At 45.5% G+C, this 27,733-nt stretch overlaps 1 protein-coding gene across 1 annotated transcript in view; it reads right to left on the reverse strand.

The window, feature by feature from the left end:
• LOC126175673 (sodium- and chloride-dependent GABA transporter 1-like) overlaps nucleotides 1–27,733 on the reverse strand; it is a 159,183-nt gene that overhangs the window by 101,961 nt on the left and 29,489 nt on the right. Inside the window, exon 2 of the mRNA XM_049922597.1 lies at nucleotides 18,657–19,006. Coding sequence (XP_049778554.1) covers nucleotides 18,657–18,996 — 340 coding nt within the window. The 5' untranslated portion in view covers nucleotides 18,997–19,006. The remainder of the gene's footprint in view (nucleotides 1–18,656; nucleotides 19,007–27,733) is intronic.

The following is a 27,733-nucleotide window of genomic DNA, read 5'->3' on the forward strand; positions in this document are numbered from 1 at the left end:
CGTCTGTTTGCTATAGCCCATCAACGCCAAGTTTTGCCGCACTCTCCTAAAGGATGCGTTCGTAGTACGTCCCACATTGATTTTTGCGTTAATTTCACGCAGTGTTATTTGACTCGTAGCATTGACGTTTTGTCACGGGGGGGGGGGGGGGGGGGGGAGATTATGTGGGCATACTGTCAGGGTGAGTTAAATGAAAGACGTCTAGTATTACAGGGGGAGGAACAATGCGAGCTGTTGCTGCCTGATTTTTTTAATCATTCAGTTCAACAGTCGCAGATGCCTGAGCATCACTGATTAAAGGATCGGAAGCTATCTGTAATTTTAGAAGAAAATAAACACCGCTTCATCGTCGTAGAATGGCAATGTCGTTCACGTATACGCAAGTATAGCTGATGCCCTTGCCTAATCTGTATTGAAATGATGTGTGACCAATTAGTTGCTGAAATGATATTCAGAAGAATTCGATTAACAAGCGTTTATTTTGTGAACATCTGCACACCTGATGCAAACTGAACATGGAAAAACGCCCGCGTTCAAAAATGACACAAAATACAGTGAAGTATCAAACTGTTTCAATTACAGTTAATGCACGTAATGCTGGATCGACAAGGTATTGGGAAGCACTGTGAAAAGATGCATTTCTCCAAAGATCGCGAGAGAATATAAATTTTATGATTTGAAAGAAATAATTACATTACCCATAACAAGCGAGGTTACATGCACCGGAATTAATACATGCACTAGACAAGTTACCGAACAGGTCAATGGTCACTAGAATTCACTGTAAGGGAACCACGGAACCACTATGTCCCGAGTCGCGAGAGAATTCAAATGTAGAGTTAAAAACGTCTTTGTTTTAATGATGTCCACCCAAAATCCTGTATCGTGTCAGTGACACTCTCTCTTCTGTTTCTCGATGATACAAAAAAGGCTCCTCTTCTTTGAACTTTCTCGATGTACTCCGATACTCCTATCTGGTAAGGATGCCCACCACGCAGCAGTACTCCAAAAGAGATTGGTTGATTGATTTGGGGGAGAGAACCAAACAGCGAGGTCATCGGTCCCATCGGATTAGGGAAGAATGGAGAATGAAGCGGGTCGGGCCCTTTCAAAGGAACCACCCCGGCATTTTCCGGAAGAAAAATAATTCAAATGGCTCTGAGCACTATGGGACTTAACATCTGAGGTCATCAGTCCCCTAGAACTTAGAACTAATTAAACCTAACTAACCTAAGGACATCACACACATCCATACCCGAAGCAGGATTCGAACCTGCGACAATAGCGGTCGCGCGGTTCCAGACTATAGCGCCTAGAACCGCTCGGCACTCCCGCCGGCTTTTCCTGAAGAGATTTAGGGAAATCTCAAAATACCTAAATCAGAGTGGCCGGACGCTGGTTTGAACCGTCGTCCTTCTGAATGCGAGTCGAGTGTGCTGACTACTGCCCCACCTCGCTCGGTCGCAAAAGAGGACGGACAAGCGTACTGTAGGCAGTCTCTCTAGTAGCTCTGCTGCATTTTCTAAGTGTTCTGCCAATAAAACGCAGTCTTTTGTTCGCCTTCACCGCAACATTTTTTGTGTGTTCTTTCCAATTTAAGTCGTTTGTGATTGACATTCCAGAATATTTAGTTGAATTTACGGCCTTTAGATTTGACTGATTTATCGTGTAACAGAAGTTTTACGGATTCCTTTTAGCAAAGTTACGATGACACGCTGTTTGCTATTTTATGAGGCCATAGAGACTATTCGTTAAAGTGAAAATAGATTATGAATATCTGTAGCATTTATAAAAACATAGAAAGTCGACTCGGAGGCTACTACAGAAATGACCCTAATGCTCTGTTTCCAGAAATACACGTTCTGTGGTCGTCAATGTTGTACGCTAAACTAAGGAATACACACTATATCATCAAAAGTATCCGTACACCTATCAAAACTAAATTCCGTCCGAACAGGCCTCGGAAGGCCCAACGGCAACGACCGGCCGCCGTGTCATCCTCAGTCCACAGGTATCACTGGATGCGGATATGGAAGGGCATGTAGTCAGCACACCGACAGCGCTTAACTTCGGTGATCTGACGGTAACCGGTGTTACCACTGCAGCAAGGCCGTTGGCCGGACACCTATTAGCGGATATTAATATTTGTTGTGGCCACCCTTCCCCTTTATGACAGCTTGAGCTTTGCTGGGGATACTTTCAGTGAGGTGTGTGAATGTCTGTGGAGGAATGCTAACCATTTTTCGTGAAGGAGTCGAAACCAGAGAAGGCAGAGACGTTGGACACGGGGATATGGAGCGACATCTACGCTATGGCTTATCTCAAAGCTGTTCACGCCGCGACTCTGGACACGTCAAATGGTTCAAATGGCTCTGAGCACTATGGGACTTAATTCTGACGTCATCAGTCCCCTAGAACTTAGAACTACTTAAACCTAACTAACCTAAGGACATCACAATAATCCATGACCGTAGCGGTCGCGCGGTTCCAGACTGAAGCGCCTAGAACTGCTCGGCCACACCGGCCGGCTGGACACGTCAATAAATCGTCGCTTCACAGATGCTGCTTTATAATAATCGTCGTCTCGAAATTGTTCTTTTACTACACGCAGTACACAGTGTTGTAACATGCAATTATCGATTTCTTATACGCAATTAGGGGATCACACATTAAGCAAAAAACAGCCTCATACCGAACACCACCTCCTCCATACTTCACTGTTGGCGCTACACATGGGGCAGGTAACGTTCTCCACGGATTCGCGTAACTCAGACCGTGTCATCGGATTGTTACAGGGTACAGTGTGATTCAGTACACTAAATCATTCATTTCCAGTCCTCGACTGTCCACCGACGTCGCTCCTTACACCACTTAAAACGCCGCTTAGGACTGACTACAAAAATGTATGATTTACGAAGAGGTACTCGACAACTGTATCTCGTTCATTTTTATTCCCTATGCACAGTAATTGTGTCAGATGGACTGATGGTTACGCTTTCTGCTAATATTTCTGCAATTATTTACAACCAACAACGACCCTCCGCAGTAGTCGACCGTTATTGTTCGTCTGTACACGATGCCTGCCTGGTGCCCGTTGCGTTGTGGTAGTTCCTTCGTATTTCCACTTCACAATGACATCACAAACATTTGACGTGGGCAGCGTTAGAAAGGCTGAAATGTCTCTGATGCATTTAGTACTTAGATGTCATCCAATGACCAGTCCACATTTGAAGTCACAGAGCTCTCCTTATCGAACCATTCCGCTGTTACTGGACAACTACTGACAACACAATACTCTTCGCCTCTTTTTATACTGGCGGGTCCGCCCCTCGTGACATCTAGTGGTCAATTCCGCATTACAGAGCGGTGTGCAGATACAGGGTGGCGCACGAAATGTGTCACCAATTGTTTCTTTCACAATTTACGACACACATTAGATACCCCGCTGGGATCTCTACAGCAGTACCAGGAGAGCTTGGAGAAACAAATGAGTTACGAAATGACGTGTAATTCACGATACTGGCGCTAGGAGACTAGTAAGCAGCAATGGCTGACAATGGAAGACTGACGACACAGCAACGATCGGCAATTGTGTTACTTTTTCATGAAACGAAAAGCCTTGTTGTGACTCAGAGGCGTTTTCGACAACAGTTTAACACACGATGGGTCCCTTGTAAGAAGACCATCCACATGTTGTACGATAAATTTGTACAGGAAGGAACAGTATTAGAAGCGAAGCGACCTCGGCCTAAGCCTGTTTGTTCGCCGGAGAATATTGAAGCGGTACGAGTTGCTATACAGAGAAGTTCCTGGATATCGTGTAGAAAGGCAGCAGTGCAACTGGGAATATCCAGACGCTCCGTTCAACACATTCTTAAAAGTGATCTCCATATGTACCCATACAAGATGACCTGTGCACAGAAGCTCACTGAAGAACACAAGCAGCAGAGACTACCGTTTGCTCAGTGGGCGGAGGATAGGGAAGAAACTCTCAACAATGTTTGGTTTTCAGACGAGGAGTATTTTCATTTAGACAGTGTGGCTAACAAACAAAATGTACGCTTTTGGGCCACTGAAAACCCACAAGTGCTTCATGAACGACAACATTATGCTCCGAGGATTACAGCGTGGGCAGCAATTTCCATTCACGGACTTATTGGACCCTTTTTCTTTGAAGAAACTGAACAGCGAGCGTTATTTGAGCATGCTTCACAATAGCTTCATTCCACAGCTTCTTGCTATTGCCTTGCCCTTCAACACGCAGTGGTTCATGCAAGATGGAGCACTGTGTTGGAGTTTCTGCACGAGCATTTCGACATGCGGATCATTTCATTCACGTTTCAAGGTCGCATCAATGACGGACAAAATTGGCCCCCCGATAGTCCAAACCTCAATACATGTGACTTTTTTCTTTGGGGGTAACTAAAGGAAAAATTTTCCCGAAACGTCCACGTGATTAAATGGAGCTCAGAAGACTTATTCTTCAAGCTGGCAATGAAATTACGGAAGACATGTGCCGTAGGGTAATCACTAACTTCAGTGTTCGTTTGCAGGAAGTTAGGAAACGAATTGGTGGACATATTGAGCATGTGCTGAGTTTGAAGAAATCTCCATGGACGACTCTTCATTGTACTATAGGTTCCTTTCAGATTGTATTGATAATAAAGCTTATATTCAAAAACCGAATGGTAACACATTTCGTGCGCCACCCTGTACTTTGTTTTGTTTCAGACGCTTCAAGCTGTACACGCCAATGACCATCTGTCTGACGGAGCATAAAACCTGATTCATCTGAAGAGGCCACCAGTCGCCACTAGGTCGACGTCCAGTTCGGTACTGGCCTTCAAATTCCAGTCCTCATCGTCGATGAACAGCAGACAGTATGGATGCATGAACCAGATTCCTGGTGTGGAGGCACAGGCATAGCAGCATTCGCTGAACGGTCGTTGAGAAGAAATTGTTGTTAGGCCCATGGTTCACCTGCGCGGTCAGTTGCTCAACAGTTGCACATCTAGTCGCCCACAGCCGTAGTTCGCCCCTATCATCTATGACCCATGGTGCCCCATAGTTTCCTTGGCGCTGGTTTTAGATAACACCATTTTGTGATGCACGATATACTTTAACCATAGCGGCACGCAAACAGTTAACAGAATTAGCAGTTTCGGAAATTCTTGTACCCTTGGTGCGAAACCCAATGACCATGCTCATTTGGACGTCAGATAAATCGCTCCGTTTCCGTATTACGACAACGACTGAACTTCGTGAAAATTGAAGGTGGAGGGGTGAGAAAGTAAAGAAAAGGGAAGGAACTGATTAAGTCAGGTGCTTTGGGACTTTAAGTGGAATCAGTGGCGTCGAGTGAAAATGTGTGCTGGACCGAGACTCGAACCCGGGATCTCCCACTTATTAAGGCAGTTGCGTTAAACACTGCGCCACCTGGACACGGTTTATCGCAAATGCGCGCACTATCTCGTCACGCTACCCGGCCGTCTCACATTCACACCTAGCGCCACACATCTGCAGCCCCCGTCCACGTCCTCCATGGTCGAACGTAAACGTGCATCCGCACTGAAGACTGTAGATTCATTACCCACCAAGGTGAATCAGTTATATGAATATGTGGTGTGTGTTCTTTTGGACATGCCTGAAAGATCAGACACCGCACATTCATATAACTACTGCACTGTTTTTCGTGTCTCTCCCAGACACGATTTACATACCACCCATTGCTAATGCTGCCACCCACCCTTGTGAGTGGTTATTGCACGTTGATGTCGAACCTATGCGATGGCGACATTAATGTGTCCGGACCATGTATTTGCAACGGTGCTGACTCATTTTTTATTTATTCTTATTGCTCATATGCAATGTAAAAAGGAAATGTCATGTGGCTAGGGCTTCCCGTCTGGTAGACAAAACAACATGTAAAACTAACTAAATGTCAATATCTAAGTTCCCAATCCATATACGAGCTGACGGCAAGGGGCATTCATCTCTAATGTGCTTGATTGTTTAGTTTGGAGCCCCACAGTCACAAACAGGAGACTCTGTAGCACCCCATTTCTAAAGTGAGTCTGTGCATCGACCATCCCCAATGCGAGCTCGGTCCAATTTGATCCATAGTTTTCTGTCGAGTTCTGTAGCAGCAGTAACACAGTTATCTTTTCCGAACCAGTCACGCTCTTCATGATTTTCAATAAGCTAACAGTTCTGATTCTTCGGGTCTCTCACCTCGATATTACTGGGATCTAGCTCTTCTGCTTGCCGTAACGGTGGATTTCTTGAACGGATACTTGGTACGTCTTCCAGTAGTTTGCGGTATTTCCTAAGAAAGGCCACGCTTCTACGGAGTACGAGTGGATAGATGTTGCTCAGAAATAGAAGCCAATAAATGGAAGATGGTCGGATTGTCCCAGTTATTAACCGCACACTGTGGCTCAACTGGACGTCAATCAAGTTGGTATGAAAGCTGTTTAGCGACACCGGTGCAGAATGCTCGGCGGCTCAGAAGACCAGCGCAATGGATGATGTGCGCAAGGTATCTGCTGAGGCTCCCCACGTCATTCACACAATTATTGAATAATATTGACACGAGTTTTTATCTTGGCATCGGCATCTTCAAGACTTTTTTACATGAAATGGAACGGTCCAGGGAGACACCAAGGAACTTAGAGTACTTGTAATTCAACTAAATACTTAAGGATTAAAATTACAAATAACCAAAATTGGAACGATCACGTAGATAATATTGTGGGTAGAGCAAACCAAAGACTGCGTTTCATTGGCAGAACACTTAGAAGGTGCAACAGGTCTACTGAAGAGACTGCTTGCACCACGCTTGTCCGCCCTATTTTGGAGTATTGCTGTGCGGTGTGGGATCCGCATCAGGTGGGACTGACGGATGACATCGAAAAAGTACAAAGAAGGGCAGCTCGTTTTGTATTATAGCGAAATAGGGGAGATAATGTCACAGACACGATACGTGAATTGGAGTGGCAATCATTAAAACAAAGGTGTTTTTCGTTGCGACAGGATATTTTCATGAAATTTCAATCGCCAGTTTTCTCCTCCAATTGCGAAAACATTCTGTTGGCACCCACCTACAAAGGAAGAAATGATCATCACGATAAAATAAGAGAAATCAGGTCTCGCACAGAAATATTTAAGTGCTCGTTTTTCTCGCGTGCCGTTCGAGAGTGGTACGGTAGAGAGACAGCTTGAAGGTGGTTCATTTAACCCTCTGCCAGGTACTTCATTGTGAATAACAGAGTAATCACGTAGATTTAGATGTTATGGCAAAGAGTGTTTCAGTTAAGTTTCACTCTGGGCTCAGTGCTTGCTTGTTTGCCATTCAGATGGAATGTACATACTTCAGTTTCTGTTCAAATGGCTCTGAGCACTATGGTACTTAACATCTGAGGTCATCAGTCCCCTAGAACTTAGAACTACGTAAACCTAACTAACCTAAGGACATCACACACATCCATCCCCGAGGCAGGATTCGAACCTGCGACCGTAGCGGTCGCTCGGTTCCAGACTGTAGCGCCTAGAACCGCTCGGCCACTCCGACCGCCACACTTCAGTTTCACTTGTACTGGGTTTAAGCTGCTGGCCCTTACTATCCCCAGCTGTAAGTGCTAACCGGTGTTTCAGAGTTAATCACTAAAGGTAGTACGAGTTTTATTCTGACTCCTTATCTACTAGAAATCCACAGTTTTAATTAATTTCTCTGAAACAGTAGTTACATACCATCTTATTAAAAAGTGAGAGGCTGAAGTGACCCATACACATTAAAACCGGCGCCAGTTGAGAGGCTAACGAACGGCAACGCTGGGAGGTGGCAGTGCAATCGCCGGCAGCTCGCACAGTTGCCGGAGGGGGAGCGCGGACGGCCAGCTGACCGCAGCTGCGGCCGCAAGGCGCTGTGTGTGACCCTCGCTGACCAGGCCGGACGTCCGCATTAGGCGCCAGAAACCTCCCCCGCCCCCTCCCCCTCCCTGTCCTGCACAGCTCGCACTACACCTCTCACCAGTTTGCGTCTCCGACGTCCGACAAGTGACTTTCCTATTAGTCAACCAGCGGGAGGCCCGTACGAAATTGCGTAAGCGCCAGCGCACCAGTCTTGTGACGTAAGAGCCCACTTCAGTCATTAAGCTCATTATGCCTTAATACAGGGCCTTCCTCAAATTCTTAATGTTTCGGAATACACAATCACGAAGCGATCATGCCGCAAATAGGTTATGAAAAATTGCCTGTGTCGTCTAAATGGCCCCGTGATTTTTCGGCGTGATATATCTACAGTGATATAGATTGAACTAACTTCATAACGTATTGTTTTATTTGTTACTAGCGGAGAACCCCGGTATTACCCAGACACTTATTTACAGCTGTGCATCCTCTTCCATGCCATGCAAAGTCTGGCCTTTGCTTAATCTTTATGACGTCGTATCTCCTAAGCTATGTGTCGTTCGATGATATAATTATTTAGCTGCGTTCAGTGACATACGTGGGTACCGCCTATAAAATGTGTTGCGAATAGAGTGAGTAGCAACGAAGTAATAAATTTAAACGTGAAGCAAGAGGCGATGATTTTTCATGCGTCTCTGCGTTTATGAAACCATATCTCCTGAACTGGGCTATGTGTCTTAAAACGATGTAATTTTGCACTTACATTCAGTGGTGTAAGTGCATGTAGTCTGTAATATGTGCCGCGAATACAATTAGTAGGAAGGAAGTAACGAATTATAATGTCATGCAACATGCAGTACTTTCACTGCATGAGCAGTGGAAAAGCGTAAGCGAAAAACATTTTTTCTTTCATCACTTTGCAGACGTTTTTCCTAAAAGTTAGAAATTATGTGTATAGTTTTTTTTTTTTTTCAAGTCGTTAAGCGCTCTCATTCTCAGATACTGGATGAATGGAGTCAGGGAATTCACACGTCGCGGGCTACGCTTCACTTTCACCTCCACCCCTCTGAAAGGTAGCGATTGTCGCCTGGCAACAAGGTGTATGTGTACCAAGTTTGGTTTAAATCGGTCCAGTGGTTTAGGAGGTGTGGGACATGCATTCACACGCACATACATACATACATTTTTATAATATGTATGGATTACAACCATTGGATACTGACTTGTATCTTGGTTGGGTTGGATTGTTTCGGGGAAGAGACCAAACTGCGAGGTCATCGCTCTCATCGGATTAGGGAAGGACGGGGAAGGACATCGGCCGTGCCCTTTCAAAGGAACCATCCCGGCATTTGCCTGGAGCTATTTAGGGAAATCACGGAAAACCTAAATCAGGATGGCCGGACGCGGGATTGTGACATGTTTCTTGATTCTACAATTTAAGGACAAGTCTAATTACATCGGTGCAACACGCCATTTAATACAGGACGTTGCTGTGAAAGATTTGGTACGCAGAACTTGGTACTGGAACTCGCCTCGCTACAGAAGATACACCTTTCCAGGTGAAAACGTATGTCTAATAAACTGAGAAGGGTAGGAAACAGCTCGAAAACGCACTACAGGACATTGTCGGAAAATAGATCTGTGTTGATCAGCTCGTAAATACAACGGGAGACGTAAGATCGTAAATCTTTCGACGTATTAAAGTAGGCTGGCAAGCGTTTGGAATAATTCAACTATCGTCAGGTCAAACAAGGTTGTATAATTGTTCATCCGTGCTGGTCAGTATATCTCCGCCTTCTGACAGGCTGTGGAACATGCAAACTTGGTGAATATACAAGACGGAGCCTTAGAACTGCATAGCGAGGCATGGGAATGTCTATATTGCCATTTACAAGGAAAGATAAATCAAAGAAGGGCAGAAAATGTTCGATCACTTGCCAACATCGAGGACATCCTGCAGAGGACAGCCACTTTGAAATGACAATGGTCCTGTCATGGCCGCGCGGAGTGGCCGCGCGGTTGGAGACGCCATGTTACTGACTGCGCGGCCCGTCCCGCCGGAGGTTCGATTCCTCCCTCGGGCACGGGTGTGTGTGTTGTTCTTAGCGCAAGTTAGTTTAAGTAGTGTGTAGGTCTAGGGACAGATGACCTCAGCAGTTTGGTCCCTTAGGAATTCACACACATTTGAACATTTGATTTGGACAGGTCATGTTGCCAGACGAAATGATGTCCTATGGACAAAGGTGGTGCTAGAATGGAGTCCAAAAGACAGAAACTGCCCTCGAGGGGGACTGCCAGATAGATGGGACAACACCTGAGCTGCAGAAGATCGCACAAGGCAACTCACTGACTATTGATCAAAACTGTTCCTCAAGGAAGTTATAGTTGCAGACGTACATGACTTCAGTCCATTCAAGGCCACATAATTTGATAGAAATGGTTGTTGATGATGATGATGCTGATGATGATGATGCTGATGATGATGCTGATGATGATGCTGACGATAGTGAATTAGATCAGAGCAGGGTAGGAAACGTCATCAAACAAAATTATGTAAATAACTGAAGATCTGAAATGCACTATTATAGAACTATGGCCAAGAGACGGCAGCCATTCAGTTACAAGTGCACGGGAGTTTGTCCGAGAAGCGAACGTATTTGTGTGTATCGAGCAGCGTGGTTTCCTCCGACTAAGCTGTTGTTCTGTTATGATGCGGCGGTTGTCCTCAACTGTGCTCGTCGCCGTATGATGTACCGCGCCGAAGTCGCCATCAGAAGATGACAACGAGCTAAGCTGTGACTCACACTGCTTATGGAGCTGTGGGATGCAGGGCTGTGAGCGTGACAAGGCTATCAGCGGTCACCAACTTTAGGGCTGTGGGCCATCGACCGTCAAAGAGGCAGATACATGAGCGCGAAGAACAGTGACGATTCTGGACGCTGATGAAGACGTACTCTAGCATTTCGGAACAATGCCTTCAATTAGCATCAGAGCAACAGATGACGATGCCAATGTCACCCATCGCCTTGTTTGAAATGTCGCAAGAGAAATCGGTTTGCATTATTACCATGCACAAAGGATACGAGCTAGGGATGGGCAAATGACACTTGTGTTCGAAAGGGTTCGAGATTTTCCTACATGCTGCAGCTTGCGATACAGAACGGAGCTTGCCTGAACAATGACGTGTTGACTCGAGAGGCGCGAGTGCAATAGATACGCAAGAAATTAGAAGATGAAGATGTAGCCCCACTTAAAATTTGACAATTTCATGAAACAATACAGGTAATAGCGTTAAATTCTACGACTGCCCAAACTCCTATTATGTTTTAACATGTTTTTTTTTCTTTTTTAAATCTTCAGTCATCTGACTGGTTTGATGTATCTCAGAGTAGCACTTGCAACCTACGTCCTCAATTATTTGCTGGATGTATTCCAATCACTGTCTTCCTCTACAGTTTTTGCCCTCTACAACACCCTCTAGTACCCTGGAAGTCCCGCAACAAATTCTGCATTCTTTCAATTGAAATTGGCTAAGAAAATAATGCGTTGCATTACTTATTGAACGCCCCTCAAATAATTACTTTTGTCTTACTTGTTACTCTTCATATTATATTGGATGATTTTATGTACTATTTAATTCTACATAAATCGATACTAAAAAAAGTTAACACATCCATTTGTGTTAACGCATCAGCGCGAACTCGCCACTTGTTCTTGTGTCAGTTCACACGCAGATAGTTCAAATCCTCTCGCAGGCACGCGTAAAGTCATTTCGTAAAACGTACAGCCAAGTCATTTAACTAAGACCTTAAGCTATGAAATAGCATAAGAGTGTTGCATATACCACTTACAATTTTCTAGAAACTTCCTATGATAGACAAGACAATTTTCTAAAATGCAGGCTTTTCGGTCATGGCTGCTTTGAAGTGAGACGTAGCCACGTGAAAAAGAAACATACTTACAAACAGTAGCAACAATGGTGTTGCAATACTTGCTAACATGGAACCGACAGTGCAAACCAACATAATGATATTCGTGGTTGACACACTCACTATGGCATGCGATCTATTTCTGTTTACCATAGTGATATAAAGCTGTCCCATATAATGGCAAAAGTTTATTAAAGCTCACCGTCAACAAGGACTAATGGTTCAAATGGCTCTGAGCACTATGCCACTTAACTTCTGAGGTCATCAGTCGCCTATAACTTAGAACTAATTAAACCTAACTAACCTAAGGACATCACACACATCCATGCCCGAGGCAGGATTCGAACCTGCGACCGTGGCGGTCGCTCGGTTCCAGACTGCAGCGCCTAGAACCGCACGGCCACTCCGGCCGGCAACAAGGATTAATGTAATGCAGTGCACGTAAACATGTGAAAAGAGTCGATAGTGTTTGATTACACCATTGCTGCTCAACTACTGGAACTACTTGTAAAAAAATCCCCGTATACGCATCTTGAGCTTTTAATGCTGCAATAACCAGATACATCAAATTGTGGGAAAGGCAGACACTGGACTGCGTTCATTAGGAAAATCCTTAAAAATATAAGTCATTGACGCAGAGGACGCTAGCATACCAAGCTGGATTACGAAATTACGAAGCTGCGTGATTGGTCATGTGATTTCTTTGGTCAGTGCATATCATAAAAGTATACAAATGAAAAGCTAATCATTTGAAAAGAATTGCCATTGGTGCTACGCAAGTTTTGATGTACGCAGAAAGACACGATACTTTCGATGATAGAGTTTAAGTATCCAATACAACGGAAATGTATGTCTCTTCGCACAAAAATGCGGCTGCTTAAAGTTCGCGGTCACGCACACAGTGAAGACCTACAGGCGGTAAATCTGCTTAAATAACAGCGGCAGCAATTCGGGCAACGCTACGGCGGCCGGCCGCCGTGGCCGTGCGGTTCTAGGCGCATCAGTCTGGAACCGCGAGGCCGCTACGGTCGCAGGTTCGAATCCTACCTCGGGCATGGATGTGTGTGATGTCCTTAGGTTAGTTAGGTTTAAGTAGTTCAAAGTTCTAGGGGACTGATGACCACAGACGTTAAGTCCCATAGTGTTCAGAGCCATTTTGCAAAGCTACGGCAGCAGGTGTGATTGAAAAATGTAGCTCCTCTCACGCTAAAAACATTTCTTCTTTATCTAAACCAAACCGACACGTTTTCTGTGCATTTTTGTGCAAACGATATCGAAATAAGATCAATATTTGTCATTAACTAATGATATTCGTCTTCGTGTGAGTAATCTCAAAGTGCGCGTTTGCATTATCGATCTATAATAATTCTGAACATTCACGTATCGTACTGAGCTCTGCTGAGAACACCTCCTAAGCCGAAGAGGTAGCGTCGCTGTGTTCGGCGCAGAAGGACCTAGGGTCGAATCCCCGTACATCCTTAGACTTTTCCGAGATAGGGAGGTCGGGAACGGGGACCGGTCAGCCTCATGAGGGAAATGAGGAGCACCTTGAATAAAAAGGCGACATAATCATGATTCATTTACTGGTAATAACGGCTGGAGGGATTGGCTCCTTGCTGATTGCATGGTCCACCATCATAGATTACCCCCCCCCCCCCCTCCTACTGCCTTGCAGGCAACAGTGGGCCAGTCAGAACAGGCCTAAGGCCTAATCCGTGAGCTTGTTTACGTTTTAACCTGTTCTGGATAACTATTTACTTAACGTTTTCATATTTCGTTCATGATGTTAACCTTTCACAGACAATATCGTACCTCGTATGTTCCTCGGTACTGTGTCATACTGTCACATGCCGAAGAGCAAGAGGAAGAAAAAATCAAAGAAACAGAGAAACAGAATAGAGTTTGGTGTTTGCTTCCATCTCTTTGTCGTTAAAAACAGATTTTGTATTCTGCTGTAGTTATAATGGAACTTGCGAGAAGCATTTGCCCAAGGTTCGGCCGCTGGGAAACTGCGCTAATTGCATTAGCTGCCAGAATAAACAGCACTGGAGAAAGGGCTGGCCAGTGGTTTTCTTCAGTTTCAGTGGTTTGCAACGTAGAACGACTCCGATGAAAGTATATAAGCACCGACATGTAGAGAAGGAATTAGTGTGGCACTCGTCTCTTTCCGACGAGCGTGCGGTAACTGCGGGAACGTGAACTATGGTGACGTTATTACCAAATGCATACAAATAGGACGAACGTGCTGTTATCCTTTTCTTGGCTGCCGAACGACATAAACTGGAAGACGTCCATCGGAAAATGAAGACCGTGTGTGGGGGAATCATGTCTGTCGAAAACCATTATTGTGGAATGGTGCGATAAAGGATACTGCTACTTCATGATAACGCACGTCTCATAGGAGCTCCAGCGCTTTAGTCCCAATCTCTCCCCATGCGGTTCTTCAGTCCCTTAAAAAGGGCCTTGAAGGGTCGACAATTCCTGTTGGACGAGGATGTGCAGCAGGCAGTAATAGACCTCTTCACGCAGCAAGATACGGTGTTTTTCCAAACGGTTGTCTTCAACCGGGTGCATCGGTGGATTGATTGCCTCAATGCTCACGACGATTTTACCTGACTGGCACACCGATTCTTGATTGTACGGCCTTTTTGATCGCACCTTATAAGTTTAGCAGTGGCACACTTTGCGCTCCATACTGTCACAGAAGAGCTTAGTTCATTGCATCTATCAAGTACTCTACGTTTTCTCTGTGTGTGCGTTATCATCTGACTTAACACATGTTCTGTAAGTCTCAAAGCTATCAAAAGGACGCTCTGTGTATTTTTAGCAGTACATATGCATTTCATTAACAGCTGCCGAATTTTTCACATAATACAGTTGGGCTATAGAGAAAATCTTTTCTACTTTGTTTGCATAATATCTTCGTTTGTGACAGCAGTTTAACTAGTCTGTGGATGTAGGTTTCAGTTGCGCAAACCTACTGTTTGGTTGCACAAAAGCTGGTAACAACGAGCTATAGTACACAAATGATTTCTCACTTATAACCATTTAGTAAAAAGAAAATACTCATTGTATCACTGTACTGGTCCAGAACACACATTTGCTCAGAAACCCTTTATACTGTTTGCATACTTCAGGAATACTACTTCCTTCGTTCTCATACTATTATTCCATCGTCCTTGACTGCCCTTAATATTGCCTCACCATAAGTACAGCTATCAAAAACAGTAGTTTTCGTCACTATAAGATGTCCCTGACTTTCTTAATCCTGCCATCAAATCTTGTCCTTCTGTGCCATTCAACATATTTTCTCTATCCGCATGATCAGAATATCTCTTCTGCGTCCAGTGCCAGTAATACAACTCTGGACTCTCAATGATTGGTACACATCCTACCACAATTTTTCCTTTTCCTCATCTGAACATTTCTCCTAATGCGTATGGGTGGGAATCATCTACGGAGTCAAAAAATGGTTCAAATGGCTCTGAGCACTATGGGACTCAACTACTGAGGTCATCAGTCCCCTAGAACTTAGAACTACTTAAACCTAACTAACCTAAGGACATCACACACATCCATGCCCGAGGCAGGATTCGAACCTGCGACCGTAGCGGTCGCGCGGTTCCAGACTGTAGCGCCTAGAACCGCTCGGCTTCCACGGCGTCAGTGACAATATTATTGTATCTTTCTGAAATCTTATGAACATTGCTGAAAAGTGTTTCATAAGAGTATAAAACTGAGTGAGGGGGTGCAGTGGTAAGATAACTGATTCGTATGTGGGAGGAAAGCAGTTCAAATTCCGTCCGCCCATCCTGATTTAGGTGATTCCTCTAAATCGCTTTTAGTGAATGCCAGGGTGTTTCCTGTAAACGGACAGGTCGGATGTCCATCGCCATCCTTTCCCAATCCGAGTTTGTTATCCATCCCTATTAAATTTTTAGTAGACGAGATCTTAAATCAGAATATTCCTTTCATCTTCTGCTTGGAATCGTTACTTGTCAGCCGACGTCTATACATAAAAACGTGCTGTTAGGATCGTTACTCTCCTTTATAAATCACATTGTAACAGGAATGCTCAGTCAACTTAAACGGCAATTTTTAGGAGAAAGGTGATATTAAGGATAAATTTAACCAACAAATAAGCCTACTCTAGGTAGAATATCTCTGTTACCTCCAGGGTACACCTCGCGTAGTAATCACGAAAATAAGACAAACGCATTTAGAGCATGTACGGTACAACATAGTGACTTATTTGGCAGTTTATCTATAGATACTCGACCGTTTCTGAGAAAACGACCGTCAAAATTTTCAGCGTAATTTAGAGGCCTTTTAGAGCACGATAAATGCAGGAACAGTGAGTGGTATGTTTTATAAGCAATATTACGCCGTCAAATGGTTTCCGGGGTTAACTTGGGTGCCTGAAACACTACCTAGCTCTTCAGAAAGTTGTGCAGGAGCCGTAGCCCTGTTCAGTTTCGCCCAAATGGCTATATATTGATTTGCCTGTCACACTTCTTCAAGTAACAACAGTTTCGTGTGGTTATGACATCTAAAATGGTGCCATTTCCGTCGCAACGATAACAGTGGTGACATTCTGACCTGCATCAAATGGACGAAGACACGGGTTCGAGAGGGTCAGGGTTCTGATCCCCATCTGGTCATCCAGACTTACGTTTTCTGCTAGTTTCCTAAACGACCTACGGCGAACTGCACGGATGGTTCCTATGATAAAAGAATGGTCGATTTGCTTTTCCACTTCTATTAAATTCGATAGTTTCTGTGTCTGTAACGACCTAATCGTCATTGTGGTGTTGAATCCTAAATCGACCAACTGCTCTTACACGATCGTAATTACGAGAAATCATCGTATAGAGGGAACTAACACTATACCGAGCGAGGTGGCGCAGTGGTTAGACAATGGACTCGCATTCGGGAGGACGACGGTTCAATCCCAAGTCCGGCCATCCTGATTTAGGTTTTCCGTGATTTCCCTAATGCCGGGATGGTTCCTCTGAAAGGGCACGGCCGACTTCCTTCCACATCCTTCCCTAATACGATGAGACCGATGACCACGCTGTCTGGTCTCCTTCCCCAACCAATCAACCAACCAACTAACACTATGAACTGATGAGGAGAACACGATAAGTCTTAGAAACCAATTCCCCAGAAACTTCGCTCAGTGAAAGAGCTAAAATAAGCGAAGACGTCTCTCAGTTTATCCGTAGATACTCGACTGTTTCTGAGAAAACGACTTTCAAAATTTTCAAAGTAATTTAAAGGCCTTGTACAGCACGATAAATGCAGCCCGATTGATGGCATAGTGGCTAGCGGAGCGGTTTCTCACTTTTTTCCGTTCCGTGTTCGAAACCTGATTATTGCTTTTATTTTATTTTATTTTACTTTTTCATTTATCTACGTATGTCCATAGAAGGTTACTACTCGAATTTTTCTTTATGAAGTTAATGGACATATGAGCATTATATTAATTGTAAAATTACAACTGAGTTTCACAATAAGTGTCAGACATTTATTATATAAAATATGTGTGTATGGTATTTTCAGCGGTTTCAACCTTTTAAATTCTCGTATTCGTATATTTCATTCTTATATCAATTCTCAATTCTTATATTTAATTTCTATGTTTACTCTTCAGTAAGATTTGGTCCATTCCCTTGGGTGATACTGGTCGTAGAAACACTCGAAACACAGATACTGAACCCAACGAGCATCGCACGAAGGCAGGTTTGCCACAGTGACATTTCTGGCTGTGAACCTAACTCGGGAAAGCAACGTCGTTAACATTACTGAAGACTTCACGCGTAGGCAATAATTTAGAGGCAAACCACTTGTAAAGGATCCATTTTCCGAAAACTGGCGCTTGCAACTGATTATGAATCAAGATACAGAAATTTCATCGAAAAAATTTCAAACAATTTTTCCACTCATTTATTTTATTTATTTATTTTAAGTCATTCGCCAGTCATACAATTAGTAGACGAGTAAGGACAATATTATTTCAAAATACATTCGAAAACATTCGTGAAGTAATATTCTGAGGACTTAGGTAGCAAATGAAAAATAAATATAAGAATAATTGAGTTTGGAACAAGGAGCGCAAGACTATGAAGCTGCGACACTAGCCACGGTGTCGCCGCTTCGTTGAACTGTACACTCACTAAAAGGCACATAAAATACATTGAAAAGTTTGACCGCCGTTTTCTCAGATACGAACGATTATCTACGCACAAGCCGATACATGTGTTCGATTATTTTGATCCTTCTTCCAATGAGCATACTTTCCGGGAAATCGGCTTATAACACTTGCCGTGTTCACCTCGTGAGACCTATCTAAGTGGCTCAGTGATAAGACAGTGGACTCGTATTCCATAGGACGATATTTCAAATCTCTGGCCGGACATGCAGTTTTAGTTTTTCATGACTTTCCTGAATCGCTTAGAGTGAATGCCGGATTCTTCTTTTGAAAGGCCACTGACGATTTCGTCTACCATCCTTCCTCAAAGCGGCGCTAGTGTTCCAATGACTTTGTCGTCGACGGGACGTTTAACTCTAATCTTCCTTTCTTTTACTCTGCGCTGCAACTAATACTTTCATTTTCGACAGTCTTCTGTCTCTAGTAAGTGAGAGCCAACAGCGCTGCTGCGCTAGGATGGACCACCGGTCAGCAACCCCTGCCAGTAACTTCATCCGGAGAGTTAGTTCTCACAGCGTGAGTCTTATCATAGCAAGTGTCAAGTGGCAAGTCTGACCTTAGGATGGACTGTGAAACGCAGAGAGTTGCGATGGATTTTGCGTACTCACCGCCGCCGTTCTTGTAGCAGAGGTAGGGGAACCTCCAGACGTTGCCGAGTCCCACGGAGACGCTGATGCAGGAGAAGAGGAAGTCCAGCTTGTGCCCCCAGCCGCCGCGGTCGGCGTCGTCCTCGCGGCCAGCCGGCTCCGCCCCCACAGGCGGCGCAGGCGTGGGCGGCGGGGGCAGCACCGCGGGGGCGGACACCACGGCGTCCGCAGCCCCGTCAGCCGGCCCCTTGCCGCCGTCGCCTGCGCCGCCTCCAGAGTCGCCCTTGGCCGAGAACTCGATGAACGTCTCGTCGGGGTCCGCACTCCGCTCGGCGCCCCAGTAGTACATCCGCTCTGACATGGCTCGTCTCCTGCGACAGAAATAGAAGTGGTGTTATTCGTGCCGACTTTCAAACGTTACCACTGCCAGGCGACCCAATATTTTCTAAGTCGTGATGTGGTACGAAATACATACACTACTGGCCATTAAAATTGCTACACCACGAAGATGACGTGCTACAGACGCGAAATTTAACCGACAGGAAGAAGATGCTGTGATATGCAAATGATTAGCTTTTCAGAGCATTCACACAAGGTTGGCGCCGGTGGCGACACCTACAACGTGCTGACATGAGAAAAGTTTCCAACCGATTTCTCATACACAAACAGCGGTTGCCGGCGTTGCCTGATGAAACGTTGTTGTGATGCCTCGTGTAAACAGGAGAAATGCGTACCATCACGTTTCCGACTTTGATAAAGGTCGGATTGTAGCCTATCGCGATTGCGGTTTATCGTATCGCGACATTGCTGCTCACGTTGGTCGAGATCCAATGACTGTTAGTAGAATATGGAATCGGTGGGTTCAGGAGGGTAATACGGAACGCCGTGCTGGATTCCAAAGGCCTCGTATCACTAGCAGTCGAGATGACAGGCATCTTATCCGCATGGCTGTAACGGATCGTGCAGCCATGTCTCCATCCCTGAGTCAACAGTTGAGGACGTTTGCAAGACAACAACCATCTGCACGAACAGTTCGACGACGTTTGTAGCAGCATGGACTATCAGTTCGGAGACCATGGCTGCGGTTACCCTTGACGTTGCATCACAGACAGGACCGCCTGCAATGGTGTACTCAACGACGAACCTGGATGCACGAATGGCAAAACCTCATTTTTTCGGATGAATCCAGGTTCTGTTTACAGCATCATGATGGTCGCATCCGTGTTTGGAGACATCGCGGTGAACGCACATTGGAAGCGTGTATTCGTCATCGCCATACTGGCGTATCACCCGGCGTGATGGTATGGGGTGCCATTGGTTACACGTCTCGGCCACCTCTTGTTCGCATTGACAGCACTTTGAACAGTGGACGTTACATTTCAGATATGTTAGACCCGTGGCTCTACCCTTCATTCGATCCCTGCGAAACCCTACATTTCAGCAGGATAATGCACGACCGCATGTTGCAGGTCCTGTACGGGCCTTTCTGGATACAGAAAATGTTCGACTGGCTAGCACATTCTCCAGATCTCTCACCAAACGTCTGGACAATGCTGGCCGAGCATCTGGCTCGTCACAATACGTCAGTCACTGCTATTGATGAACTGTGGTATTGTGTTGAAGCTGCATCGGCAGCTGTACCTGTACACGTGATCCAAGCTCTGTTTGACGCAATGCCGAGGCGTATCTAGGCCGTTATTACGGCCAGTGGTGGTTGATCTGGGTACTGATTTCTCAGGATGTATGCACCAAAATTGCGTGAAAATGTAATCACATTTCAGTTCTATTATAATATATTTGTCCAATTAATACCCCTTTATCATCTGCATTTCTTCTTGGTATAGCAATTTTAATGGGCAGTAGTGTAACATGATATGGACATCGAATCCCTGTCGGACTCTCTCTCTTTCCATGCATTTATCCCGTCTTGCGGAGTCTGCTGTTATGGTTAACCGCATTTAGCGTGTTAATTTTCAGATGACCACATGCCCTTCCTGTCGCTACCCCCCCCCCCCCCCCCCCCCGGGATGGAATGTTTGTACCCCAACTGTCTGCATCTAGTTTAATCCATGGAATAGTGCGAATGCGTTTCAGATGTCTGCGAGTCGTATAACGGAAGCGGAACGTGGGGACCAGCCCAGTATTCACCTAGAGGAATGTGGAAAACCGCCTAAAAACCACATCCAGGCTGGCCGGTACACCGGCCCGGCCCTCGTCGTTAGTGCGCCGGACGGATTCGATCCGGGGCCAGCGCGCCTACCCGACCGATTCCAGGAAGCAGCGCGTTAGCGCACTCGGCTGCCCTGGCGGGTAATTCCTGCCAGACTAAAATGGAAAATCGGACTGGAACTCGAATCAAGGCATCACGGACGTTTATCCAACTCCAGTGGCAGACGCTGCAAGAGAGGCGTTCTGTGTCATGCTGTAGCTTACTGTTAAAGTTCCGAGAGCGTATGTTCCTGGAAGAATCGACCAATGTATTGGTTCGTTCCACGTATATTTCGTGGAAAGAGCCACGAAGATAAAATCAGAGAGATTCGAGCCCCCTCGGAGGTTTACCTGCAGTTGTTCTTCCCGTGAACCATTCGCGACTGGAACAGGAAAAGGGGGAAGTGAGAATGGTACACATACTGCCCTCTACCACGCACCGTCAGATGGCTTGCGGATTAAAGATCTAGAGCCGTGGATGTATGATGGCTGTGCCTTTCTGCTCAGTCGACAAGCACAATCCCCGACTCAACTAAATCAGCGCACACTTCCCTGCAGAGTGAAAATTCATTCTCAACATCATTGACATATTTCAACTGAGATTGACTCTAACGTTTCAGTATCGAGGATTTTTCAGAAGCCGATGTACCACTGCATCCATAAATGAACGTATTTATTCGTACAAAATTTTGTGATGCTCTATGGTGAAAGTTTACGACTCCTTGCCAATAGAAATCTGTATGTTACTGAATAATAAGGAACTTGGTTTCATCGTGAAATTTAGCCCAGTATATTAAACAAGAACCTTGATAACGCTATCTGGCTGAAATAAAAGTACATCGGATATGGTACAGCTTTCCCAAGCGCAACTAACGGGGTGTGTCTGAAGTGATCGGGAATAATTTAGATTTTAATACACATTACAAACACAGGAATTTTCATCGTATATTAAGCAATGCCTTGCAGACTCGACTTATGCAGAACAAATGTGCTTGCCATTTGTGACGTATACCGCCTGAAAACCTCCTAATGTATTAACTGGTGTAATAGAGGAAGTGGGTTCCAGTGATGCCATTTTTGGGGCCGCATGTCTCGTACTACTACATCAGGTAGTCTTACCTGTCGTCCTGTGGAAATCTTATGGAAGGTAATAGTAACAGTATTGCGCAATTACATGTCGTCAGCCTTGAGCAGAATATAACGTAAGTGGATGCGGCACGTTTTCATGAAGAAATTATAAGTATGTGTATGCTTCGGCGAGGGACGTGCGGTCGGTATCATAGACAAAGGCAAGTAGGCAAAGTAATAAATTCACTAGTGCCAAAAATCCTGTAAACTTGATATAATGATCAAAGAGAGATACCACAGAATGAGTTACCGTTCATAGGTGATTGCACTGCGTCAGATCTAACACTTTCAGTAACCGATCTTTGAATCGCCATAGAAAGGAAATTCAAAATAATAGTACAACGTTGCAGATGGTGATTTTTTGTGTGTGTTGTGTATTGAACCGGGGATCTAGAAACGACAGAGAGGCTTCGTCCCCGCCGTAGCCCTCAGTGGTTCACAACCCCACAAGAGGCTACAGCTGTCCACTCACCCCATCGCCGCCCCATTTTTTTCCCTACGGTTCGGCCGCCAGTGGACCCCCCCCCCCCCCCCCCCCCCGGAAACGTCTCATACCAGACGAGAGTAACGCCAGATGTTGGCATGGTAACAGTGTCTGCACAGCAATCGCCGACACAGTGTAACTGAGGTGGAATAAGGGGAACAAGCCCGCATTCGCCGAGGCAGATGGAAAACCGCCTTAAAAACCATCCATAGACTGGCCAACACAACGGGCCTTGACACTAATCCCCCGGGCGGATTCATGCTGGAGACCGGCACGCCTTCCCGCTCGGGAAGCAGCGTGTTAAACCACGCGGCTAGCCGGGCGGGCTTTATGGTGATTCTACTAGTGAGAAAGAATGAGTATGTGTCACTTGAATCCACGGATTAAACATACAACACGTCAGCCTCAGTTGCAAATAGAAACCAATCTTTACCTAGGTTTCAGCTAAAATAATGTGACCTTCTTCAGAAGTTATTGACGGCGCAGCTCTCGCGGCCTATCGACCTCGTCCACGCAGTGATGCCTGCTGTGTCTACATCTACATCTACATCTATACTCCGCATGCCACCTGACGGTGTGTGGCGGAGGGTACCTCGAGTACCTTTATCGGTTCTCCCTTCTATTCCACTCTCGTATTGTTTGTGGAAAGAAGGATTGTCGGTATGCCTCTGTGTGGACTCTAATCTCTCTGATTTTATCCTCGTGGTCTCTTCGCAAGATATACGTAGGAGAGAGCAATATACTGCTTGACTACTCGGTGAAGGTATGTTCTCGAAACTTCAACAAAAGCCCGTACCCAGCTGCTGAGCGTCTTTCCTGCAGAGTCTTCCACTGGAGTTTATCTATCGTTTCCGTAAAGCTTTCGTGATTACTAAATGATCTTGTAACGAAGCGTGCTGCTCTCCGTTGGATCTTCTCTATCTCTTCTATCAACCCTACCTGGTACGGATCCCACACTGCTGAGCAGTATTGAAGCAGTGAGCGAACAAGCGTACCGTAACCTACTTCGTTTGTTTTCGGATTGCATTTCCTTAGGATTCTTCTAATGAATCTCAGTCTGGCATCTGCTTTACCGACGATCAACTTTATATGATCATTCCATTTTAAATCACTCCTAATGCGTACTCCCAGATAACTTATGGAATTAACTGCTTCCAGTTGCTGACCTGCTATATTGTAGCTAAATGATAAGGGATCCTTCTCTGTATTCGCAGCACATTACACTTGTCTACATTGAGATTCAATTGCCATTCCCTGCACCATGAGTCAATTCGCTGCAGATCCTCCTGCATTTCAGTACAATTTTCCATTGTTACAACCTCTCGATATACCACAGCATCATCCGCCGAAAGCCTCGGTGAACTTCCGATGTCATCCACAAGGTCATTTATGTATATTGTGAATAGCAACTGTCCTACGATACTCCCCTGCGACACACCTGAAATCACTCTTACTTCGGAAGACTCCTCTCCATTGCGAATGACATGCTGCGTTCTGTTATCTAGGAACTCTTCAGTCCAATCACACAATTGGTCACGGATGTTTGAACTAGAATCGGATACTGGCTACCACGTGCTCTGGTGAGATCAAATGATCACAAACGCATCAAGTTCTCCACAGCAATTCGAATGAAAAATGCAGCGCGTGAGATGAGCTACATTTTGCATATTTTAAAATATATGTAAATTCCAACAATGTAGATGAAATGTGAATAAACGACGTAAGCTGCACTCTCAAAAAATCCTTTGTAGTCGCACGTCGAGTGCGCCCATCTCGAACACGTAAGACAAGTATCTAAAAATCACTTTCGTTTCACGAGGAAGTAAGGACATGAGTGAAACCTTGACCACACGAAAACTACCGAGCGAGGTGGCGCAGTGGTTAGCACACTGCACTCGCATTCGGGAGGACGACGGTTCAATCCCACGTCCGGCCGTCCTGATTTAGGTTTTCCGTGATTTCCCTAAATCGTTTCAGGCAAATTCCGGGATGGTTCCTTAGAAAGGGCACGGCCGATTTCCTTCCCCATCCTTCCCTAATCCGAGCTTGCGCTCCGTCTCTAATGATCTCGTCGTCCACGGGACGTAAACCAGTTATCTCCTCCTCCTCCTCCTCCTCCTCCTCCTCCTCGACCACACGAGATTCTGCAGAAGAACGAATTTTGGCGGTTGGCGTCCTGATCAACTGTCACACGTCAAAGCTGCGCGTACGACCAAGATATATCTCACCATGGCTTGCAAAGATGCACTCCACTAGTAGACGGAATTCCGGAATTCGTTAACGACCAAGAATCTCTGAGGAACAAGTGACTTACGTGTGGCGTGTGATGTGAAACAGAAATCAAACGAAAGCGCCCGTATATATACAGGGTGTTACAAAAAGGTACGGCCAAACTTTCAGGAAACATTCCCCACACACAAATAAAGAAAAGATGTTATGTGGACATGTGGCCGGAAACGCTTAATTTCCATATTAGAGCTCATTTTAGTTTCGTCAGTATGTACTGTACTTCCTCGATTCACCGACAGTTGGCCCAATTGAAGGAAGGTAATGTTGACTTCGGTGCTTGTGTTGACATGCGACACATTGCTGTACAGTACTAGCATCAAGCACATCAGAACGTAACATTAACAGGTTAGTGTTCATCACGAACGTGGTTTTGCAGTCAGTGCAATGTTTTCAATTGCGGAGTTGGCAGATGCCCATTTGATGTATGGATTAGCACGGGGCAATAGCCGTAGCGCGGTACGTTTGTATCGAGACAGATTTCCAGAACGAAGGTGTCCCCGACTGGGGAAGACCTAGAACGACGAGGACACCTGCAATGGACGAGGCAATTCTTCGTGCAGTTGACGATAACCCTAATGTCAGCGTCAGAGAAGTTGCTGCTATACAAGGTAAAGTTGACCACGTCACTGTATGGAGAGTGCTACGGGAGAACCAGTTGTTTCCGTACCATGTACAGCGTGTGCAGGCACTATCAGCAGCTGATTGGCCTCCACGGGTACACTTCTGCGAATGGTTCATCCAACAATGTGTCAATCCTCATTTCAGTGCAAATGTTCTCTTTATGGGTGAGGCTTCATTCCAACGTGATCAAATTGTAAATTTTCACAATCCGCATGTGTGGGCTGACTAGAATCAGCACGCAATTGTGCAATCACGTCATTAACACAGATTTTCTGTGAATGTTTGGGCAGGCATTGTTGGTGATGTCTTGATTGGGCCCCATGTTCTTCCACGTACGCTCAATGGAGCACGTTATCATGATTTCATACGGGATACTCTACCTGTGCTGCTAGAACATGTGCCTTTACAAGTACGACACGACATGTGGTTCATGCACGATGGAGCTCCTGCACATTTCAGTCAAAGTGATCGTACGCATCTCAACAACAGATTCGGTGAGCGATGGATTGGTAGAGGCTGACCAATTCCATGGCCACGCTCTCCTGACCTCAACCCTCTTGACTTTCATTTATGGGGGCATTTGAAAGCTCTTGTCTACGCAACCCCGGTACCAAATGTAGAGACTCTTCGTGCTCGTATTGTGGACGGCTGTGATACAATACGCCATTCTCCAGAGCTGCATCAGCGCATCAGGGATTCCATGCGACGGAGGGTGGATGCATGTATCCTCGCTAACGGAGGACATTTTGAACATTTCCTGTAACAAAGTGTTTGAAGTCACGCTGGTACGTTCTGTTGCTGTGTGTTTCCATTCCATGATTAATGTGATTTGAAGAGAAGTAATAAAATGAGGTCTAACATGGAAAGTAAGCGTTTCCGGACACATGTCCACATAACATATTTTCTTTCTTTGTGTGTGAGGACTGTTTCCTGAAAGTTTGGCTGTACCTTTTTGTAACACCCTGTATGTGATCAAAAGTGTTAATACATTCACCTTGAACTCCAATTCGTTATCTGGTCATCTGTTAAGAAGATGTCTAATACCTGTTTGAGATTTCTTTTTATGATAACGACATCTATTGTAGGCACCATCTCATTATTAAAACACGCCACTAAAAACTAACTCCAAAACAAAAACAGAGAGAGGGAGAGAACGAAAAGGATAGTAAATCCCGGGGGACTGATCAGTCGCCTTATTGGAAAGTCTTTATTTCTTTCTACTGTCACTTACTTTCACCGATTGTGAACACAGTCTGTTTGGTGAAGATGAGCGCATGGAAACGGTAAGTACGGGTGTAGTCCTCCATTGTATGGCGCAACCCAGATTTCGAAATACGTTTCTGAGCCGTGCGTGGCTCGTGTTCCCGCTATCATGTATTTTTACACCCTGTTTTTAACGTACTTCCACCTCACTACGTTAATTTAATTACTACTGTCACTGAGTTGCTGCTTTGCCTGACCGTGACCAGCGCTAACAGCGCCTGTCGATATATCCGCTCTCGTAGTATCTTTGCTCGATTGCTATTACTTCCCAGTCGTTGTCTATCCTAAGCCAGTTCGGACTGCGAGTTCGGGTCTGCCAGTCAGTTGGAACGTGTCTGGAGCGCAGTCCGGACCTGCCAGTCGGGGAGTTGCAACGCGACGCTAGTTGGTTCAAATGGCTCTGAGCACTATGGGACTTAACAGCTATGGTCATCAGTTCCCTAGAACTTAGAACTACTTAAACCTAACTAACCTAAGGACAGCACACAACACCCAGCCATCACGAGGCAGAGAAAATCCCTGACCCCGCCGGGAATCGAACCCGGGAACCCGGGCGTGGGAAGCGAGAACGCTACCGCACGACCAAGAGATGCGGGCCGGGCCGCTAGTGCAGTCGGGTTGGAGCAGCAGTGAGGTCTGCGTCGACGTGGCTCGCCCGACCATTGCCGCCACGCATCACTTGAGCCGGGCCATGGTCTTGGTGGATCGTCGGTCGGTCGTCCTACCGGAGGACGCGTTTTGGCTCGCCGATCGTCATGAGTCGGCTATGTGTGTGCCTCGACTCCCGATTTGTCTTCGTGTGTGCTGAGTTATTGTTGGTATCGTTCAGGTCTTCGTGCAAATGTTTGTCAGGTTATGTGTGTGTAGTTGGCGTGATTTCCTTTGACAAGTTATTTTAAATGTTGTCGGCATACTGGCTCTGGGAGGTCGGTCGTCTCATCGAGCGACGTGTAACTGGTTATCCGAGAGCTTCTTGGCCCCTTCAGTTACCATCTTGTGGAACTTGGGCCAGTCCTTTCCTGGTGCAGAGATGTCGCTTAGCCAGTGGGCGTGTTACCTCTGCATGGTTGAGGTCAAGCCAGTATTTCCGCCGTCGTGTGTCTGG

This window comes from Schistocerca cancellata, chromosome 3 (assembly GCF_023864275.1).
Source record: "Schistocerca cancellata isolate TAMUIC-IGC-003103 chromosome 3, iqSchCanc2.1, whole genome shotgun sequence".
Lineage (NCBI taxonomy): Eukaryota > Metazoa > Arthropoda > Insecta > Orthoptera > Acrididae > Schistocerca > Schistocerca cancellata.